This window comes from Apodemus sylvaticus, chromosome 4, assembly GCF_947179515.1.
Source record: "Apodemus sylvaticus chromosome 4, mApoSyl1.1, whole genome shotgun sequence".
NCBI lineage: Eukaryota > Metazoa > Chordata > Mammalia > Rodentia > Muridae > Apodemus > Apodemus sylvaticus.
Window position 1 is genome coordinate 46,347,528 of NC_067475.1, and position 7,283 is coordinate 46,354,810.

At 46.7% G+C, this 7,283-nt stretch overlaps 1 protein-coding gene across 5 annotated transcripts in view; it reads left to right on the forward strand.

Annotated features, from left to right (window-relative positions):
- The first annotated feature begins 1,439 nt into the window (after window positions 1-1,439).
- Window positions 1,440-7,283, forward strand: part of Slc35a3 (solute carrier family 35 member A3) — a 41,258-nt gene continuing 35,414 nt past the window's right edge. Inside the window, exon 1 of one of the 5 annotated variants that reach the window (XM_052179357.1) lies at window positions 1,440-1,458. Coding sequence is in view for 1 of the 5 variants with exons in the window: in XM_052179355.1 (XP_052035315.1) it covers window positions 3,356-3,373 (18 nt within the window). In the remaining 4 variants the exon portion in view is untranslated. Of the gene's footprint in view, window positions 1,459-2,354; window positions 2,419-2,868; window positions 2,951-3,203; window positions 3,374-7,283 lie in introns of those variants that run through there. The other 4 variants (XM_052179361.1, XM_052179358.1, XM_052179359.1 and 1 more) reach the window with 4 other exon arrangements.

Below are 7,283 nucleotides of genomic sequence, written 5' to 3' on the forward strand. Positions count from 1 at the left end.
AAGTGAAATGGATGATTTTCTGGATTCATTTAACCTACTAAACTTAAAGCAAGAAGCAATAAGATGCCGGGCAGTGGTGGTGCACGCCTTTAATCTCAGCACTTGGGAGGCAGAGGCAGGCAGATTTCTGAGTTCGAAGCCAGCCTGGTCTACAGAGTGAGTTCCAGGACAGTCAGGGTTACACAGAGAAAGCCTTTCTCGGAAAAAAAAAAAAACTAAATCCAAAAAAAAAAAAAAAAAAAAAAAAGAAAAAAGAAAAAAGAAAAGAAGAAGAAGAAGAAGAAGAAGAAGCAGCAGCAGCAATAAGATATGGAGTATTGAGTGTTTTCTGGATATCTGTGGATACACGCTCATGCACTGAAGGTGCAAGTGCACACACAAACACACACACATACAAACATTTCACAATAGTGTCAAGGTGTAAATAGCATGTACAAGACATATTAAATGTTATGTTTTATTTAAAAAAAAAAGAGCCAAGTATATGGTTGTAGAGCCAGGAATGATGAGGTGTGGGAGGGGTGCTTTGGTGAGCCCATGCTGAGGCACCCCACATCCTCCAGGTACCAGCCGTCCAATGGATATAGTATAAAACAGAGTTTATTTAGAGACATGGGAAGGGGACTTGAGTAGAGACAGGGGGAGGGGAGGGGGGAAGAGGGAGGGGAATGGGGAAGGGAGGGGAAGGGGAGAGAGGGGGAGAGGGAGGGGTGGTGGAAGGGGGAGGGGAGAGGGAAGGAAGGGGGAAGAGAGGGGGAAGAGGGAGGGGAGAGGTAAGGAAGGGGGAAGGGAGGGGGAAGGGGGAGGGGAGAGGGAAGCAAGGGGGGAAGGGAGGGGAAAGGGGAGGAGAATTGGGAAGGGAGGGGGAAGGGGAGGGGAATGGGGAGGGAGAAGGGGAGGGGAATTGGCAAGGGAGGGGGAAGGAGAGGGGGGAAGGGAGGGGAAGGGGAGGGGAATGGGGAGGGGAATGGGGAATGAGAAGGGAGAGGAATTGGGAAGGAAGGGGAAAGGGGAAGGGGAGGGAGGGGGAGGGAGAGAGGGAGGGGGAGAGAAAAGGCTGGCCAGGAATTCTGGAGAAAGTGGGAGGGTGAAGAAGGGGAGAGGGGGAGAAGGGGGTCAGAGAGAGTAAGAGAGTGAAGAGGGGCAGACTTCCCCTTTTATATCAAGCCAGGCCTACCTGCAGACAGTCAGGTTAACTGTTGGGCAGAGCTTAGAAGGAATGCCAACATTAAGTTTCCTGTTTAGAAACAGGAAGTGGGAGGTACAGGAGGTACAAAGGCCCAGGGTCAATTTTCGGTAATTCTGGGGGGTGTTGGTAGGGAGGAAAAAGAGGAAAGGGTGGAAAGCAGATCTGACCCTCTAGCTTTTGAACCTAGCTAGCACAGAGAGGCTGCGGCAGGATGGCTGCCAAGAGATGGAGAACTTCAGTGCCAGCCTGGAGCCAGCCTGAGTTACAATGTGAGACCCTGTCTTTATAAAAAAGTATTGTATCTGTTACTTTCTTTTTACTGCCGCGACGAAATGCCTGAGAAACCCACTTAGGAAGGACTTATTTGGGTTCGCGGTTTCAGATGTTTTGGTTCATGGTCACTTGGTTTCATTGTTTCTGGGTCTCTGGTTGGAATCTATGTAGTGGGGCACTAACTTACAAAAGAAGTATACAGGCTCCAAAGAGAGCCCGAGTAAAGGCCAGGGTAAGACACACACCCTCAGTGACCCGCTTCTTCCCATAGGCTTGTTCCACAATTGACACCATCTCCCAATACCTTCTAAGACGCAACGAACGCACCAGTGCCTTAGGTCAGAGGCCTCACTTTCCGCTCACTTCTCCCAACACCAAAGCCCCACTAGCTGGCAACCAAACCTTTGCCATGTGATGAATCTTCGTGGGGGGCATTTTAGATTCGGACCCTAGCAAATTTCCATTCCATCATCCTGAAGTTTTCTGAAGACTGGACTACACAAACATTTTAGGCGAGGCATCATATGCTAACAGTCGAATTTTATTTTTCTCTAAAATAAAAGCGTTGTTTTCTAACGACGCTTCCCTAAGGCATGGTTTTAAATCATTTGCAACGCAAAGAAGCATAAGTTTAATTCCAGGAGCATTGTGTTAACAGGGAAGGGATAAATCTGCTGTATCCGATGATCGAACCGGACCCAGAATATTACCTTTCAGCCTGTCCACAGCCAGCAATGACTACAGAGGTTGGGAGCTTTTCGAAATACATTATTAGACTGAAATGTAATACGCATGAGATCCTTGCAGACAGAAAGCGGTAAATCGCTCTCTTTCTCTCTGCACCTTTCCCCTGTTTAGTGACACTAAGCCCATTTTGCGTTTCTGATACTCTTCCAGGTCTATCAGGGTGGGGACAGGGGTCATTCCTAACCGAACCAGCTGGCTCCCAGACTAAGGTTAGTAACCTGCACCAGGGATAATCTTGTTTTCAACTCACTGGTGGTCATTTTCAGGAGCCAAGATCCGCCTCCCGGTTCTCTATCAGAGTTCTTTGGCCCAAAGGACTTTGCCCTTCCTTAAGCCCGGATCATCCTGCTACTTTCTGCCGCAGGACTGTCGGGGAGAGACACCTTCCTATCAAACTCTCCGGCTACTGTGAAAGCGTCACGGGAGCTGCGCGAGGAGCAGCCCCGGTGGGGTCGCCTCAGGGACGTGGCCCGCAAAAGCGCAAAGCTGGGGCCGCCGGAGCCGAACAAGGAACGGCGTTTGCCGGGGCCGAGGCGGAAGCCGGATCCTTTGGCGGACCGGACCGCGGGAACCCGGAAACGCCTGGGCCTCACCGAAGCGGTCCGGGCGACAGAGTCAGCGGGAGCCGGCAGCGCTGCGGGTCAGCGGGCGCGGCGGAGCCGGCGGGCTCGGCAGCCTGGGTCGCTCGGCGTCGCGGAGCCCGGGGCTCCGGTGCGGGCAGCTAGCCGAGCCGCACGGCGGGTGAGCGGAGGGCGCTGGCTGGGCGCTGGCGGGACGCCGAGGCTGGAGGCTGCGGGCTGGGATGGCGTGGGGCGGTTGAGGTACAAGGAGCCAGGGCCACCGGGACCACAGCGGAGGGCTGCAGCACTAGTTCTTGGGGAGCCGATGAATGGGCGCCTTGTACCTCGGGCCTGGACGTGCTGGAACGTTCTGGGTGGAGGAGGAAAAGGTCCGGAGGGGAGGGGTGTGGCAGGCAGTATGCCTAAAAGCTCCAGACTGGCGGGCCAAGTGCCTTGGGGGCCAGGCTGGCGGCCAGTCCTTCCGTGGTCTTTTTCTGGAGCTCCGGCCCAGCCTGTGATCCTGGGGTAGGGGACGAGCCTGCTCGGTGAGGACTGTGCATTCAAGAAACTGCAGGAACTTCTAGAGATGGAAAGGGTGCCCATGGTAAGGCCAGACAGAAGGCGATGGGTGTCCTTGTGAGGTTCCCACCAGCAGTGTGTGTGGCGGGAGCTTGCAGGGGTTCTAAGTGTTGAAGAGTGGAGGAGCTCCGTGAACATTTTATTTACGCTAACTCAAGTTTCTGCTAGTTCGGATTAAGGGATAGTAAACGAAGCAATGGGCTTTAACTGTAGCAAGTCACTTCTAATTTCTTCCCTTTGAGGAGCGTGTCGTTTATTATATTCTATTAAATGCGGTATTTGAAGACAGCACCAGAGCTTTTATAGGCACTTAATTTGGTAATTACAGGTAATGTTTGGTTGTTTCTCACGTCTTAATTCCATTGCGCCTAACTCAAGTTGCTTGCTTTCAAATGAATGATCCTCCGTTTAAATTTTTTTCCTACTGTATCTGCCCCTATTTTCTGGACACTTTCAGGTGCACCATACCCGTAGCTTCCACACGGAACTTGCTGCTTTAAGTCGCTCTGCCTTGGAACTACTCCTGGCCTGATAGCGCGGGCGTGCGCAGGGGCCCCTCTCTTCTCTGTCTCACTATCTCCTGTTCTCTTCATCCACCCCCACCCCAACCCCCAACTACTACCCCCACTTCACTGTGTGTGGCTGTGCTGGGAAATGAACCCCGTGGGAATATTGATGGAGCACTCAGTCACTAAGCTGTAACTTTAGTTCTTTTTAAAGCTGGAGGTTTAATGCCATTCTCTGGCAGTTCTCTCAGAAATACTCAGTGTTTACTTATTTGGTGGTTCTAGGGGTGGAACCATAGGGCATACTGAATGCTAGGTAAGTGCTTCGATACTGCGAAGTACCCCTACCCAAGAGTAAATTTTAAGTAATTTAGGTACCCATTAAAAGCCCCTCAAAATGTAAACCACTCCATGATACAAATTAATGCAATCCTTTAATTCTTTTTTTAAAAAGTAATTTTATCCAACATATTGAAATGTTTTTAAAACAACCATAGGGTTTTTATTTTTATTTATATATATTTTTTCTTTTTTTCTTTTCTTTTTTTTTTTCGAGACAGGGTTTCTCTGTGTAGCCCTGGCTGTCCTGGAACTCACTCCGTAGACCAGGCTGGCCTTGAACTCAGAAATCTGCTGGCCTCTGCCTCCCAAGTGCTGGGATCAAAGGCATGCGCCACCACTGCCCCGGCTATTTTGTTCATTTTTATTGGATATTTTATTTATTTACATTTCAAATATTATCCCTTTTCCCAGTGTCCCCTCTAGAAACCCCCTATCTCATCACCCTCTCCCCTGCTTCTATGAGCATGCTTCCCCACCCATCTACCCACTCCCACCTCCCTGCCCTGGCATTCCCCTACACTGGGGATTCACAAGACCAAGGGCCTCTCCTCCCATTGATGTCCCACAAAGCCATCCTCTGCTACATATGTGGCTGGAGCCATGGGTCCCTCCATGTGTACTCTTTGGTTGGTGGTTTAGACTCTGGGAGCTCGGAGCCGGGTGGGGAATATGGTTGGTTGATATTGTGGTTGATATTTTTGTTCCTCCTATGAGGTTGCAAACCCCTTCAGCTCCTTCAGTCCTTTCTCTAACTCCTCCATTGGGGACCTCGTGCTCAGTCCGATGGTTGGCTGCGAGCATCCCCCTCTGTATTTGTAAGGCTCTGGCAGAGCCTCTCAGGAGACAGCTATATCAGGCTCCTGTCAGCAAGCACTTCTTAGCATCTGCCATAGTGTCTGGGTTTGGTGGCTGTATATGGGATGGATCCCCAGGTGGGGCAGTCTCTGGATGGCCTTTCCTTCAGTCTCTGCTCCACACTTTGTCTTCATATTTCCTCCTGTGAGTATTTTGTTCTCCCTTCTAAGGACTGAAGCATCCACACTTTGGTCTTCCTCCTCCTTGAGCTCCATGTGGTCTGTGAATTATATTTTGGGTATTCTGAGCTTTTGGCTTGTATCCACTTATCACTGAGTACATACCATGTGTGTTCTTTTGTGACTGGGTTATCTCACTCAGGGTGATAATTTCTAGTTTCTTCCATTTGCCTAAGAATTTCATGAAGTCATTATTTTTAATAACTGAGTAGTATTCCATTGTGTAAATATGCTACATTTTCTGTATCCATTCCTCTGTTGAAGGACATCTGGGTTCTTTCCAGATTTTGGCTATTATAAATAAGGCTGCTATGAACATAGTGGAACATGTTTCCTTGTTATATGTTAGAGCATCTTTTGGGTATATGCCCAGGTGTGGTATAGCTGGGTCCTCAGGTAATACTATGTTCAATTTTCTGAGGAAACTCCAGACTGATTTCGAAAGTGGTTGTACCAACTTGCAATCCCAACAACAATGGAGAAGTGTTCCTCTTTCTCCACATCCTTGCCAGCATCTGCTGTCACCTGAGTTTTTGATCTTAGCCATTCTGACTGGTGTGAGGTAGAATCTTGGGGCTGTTTTGATTTGCATTTCCCTGATGACTAAGGATGTTGAGCATTTCTTTAGGTGCTTCTCAGCCATTCCATATTCCTGAGTTGAGAATTCTTTGTTTAACTCTGTACCCCGTTTTTAATAGGGTTATTTGGTTCTCTGGAGTCTAACTTCTTGAGTTCTTTATATATATTGTATACTATTCCTCTATCAGATGTAGGATTGGTAAAGATCTTTTTTTTTTCTATGTGTTGCTTCTGTTTTTGTCCTATTGACAGTGTTCTTGTCTTACATATGCTTTGCAATTTTATGAGGTCCCATTTTTCCATTCTTAGAGCATAAGCCATTGGTGTTCTGTTCAGCAAATTTTCTCCTGTGCCCATGTGTTTGAGGTTCTTCCCCACTTTCTCTTCTATTAGTTTCAGTGTGATGTGTATCTATTCTTTCTTTTCTTTCTTCTTTTTTCTTTCTTTTCTTTTTTTTTTTTTTTTTTGCTTTTGTTGTTGTTGAGGCTTGTTGGAAATGGTGTAGAATTATATCTCCAATAGGACTACAGACTAATGTCTGTAATGTGTCACTATACCTGGTATGTTTATATGTGTGTACACTTAATTTTACTTTAATTTTTAAAGAATCTTCTTTAAATCTTACTTTCTATGTCTTTTGCCTGCATGTTACATGTGCATACCGTGCTCTCAGGCCTGAAGAAGGTTCTAGATTCTTAGGACCTGTAGTTATAAATGGTTATACACGACCAATGCTAGGATTTGAACTCTAGTCCTCTGCAAGAGCAACCTTTGCTCTTCAACCCATCCATCTTTCCAGGCCTGTTAGATATTTTTAAAGTGTGTTTTGTTGTTGGTATTTAAGGCAGTGACTTTTGAAGCTAGAGTGTTAGTCAGTTTCTCTAGTTTTCTGTCCAGAACTGTTTATCAACTACATTGAAGATACCATCAAATGACACCAAACCAATAGCAACAGCAATAACAACAGAAAGATTAAGGTATGTAACTGTATCCTAAGTTAGGCAACATTGTAGAAATTAGAATGAAAGTTGAAGCTTAGGTTACATCAGATAAAATGCTTAGAAACCACTTCATTTCACAAAGAAAGATTCACATATGACTTTATACTCTTTTGCCTCCCCCTTAAAAGTTAGACATATTTCAGGAGCCAGCGAGCTAGCTCAGTGGGTTCGTTCGTTCTTTCTTTCTTTCTTTCTTTCTTTCTCTTTCTTTCTTTCTTTCTTTCTTTCTTTCTTTCTTCTTCTCTCTCTCTCTCTCTCTCTCTCTCTCTCTCTCTCTCTTTCTCTCTTTCTTTCTTTCTTTCTCTCTCTCTCTCTCTCTCTCTCTTTCTTTCTCTCTCTCTGTCTTTCTTTCTCTCTTTCTTTCTTTCTTTCTCTTTCTTTCTCTCTTTCTCTCTTTCTTTCTTTCTTTCTTTCTTTCTCTCTCTCTCTCTTTCTTTCTTTCTTTCTTTCTTTTTTTCTTTCTCTTTCTTTCT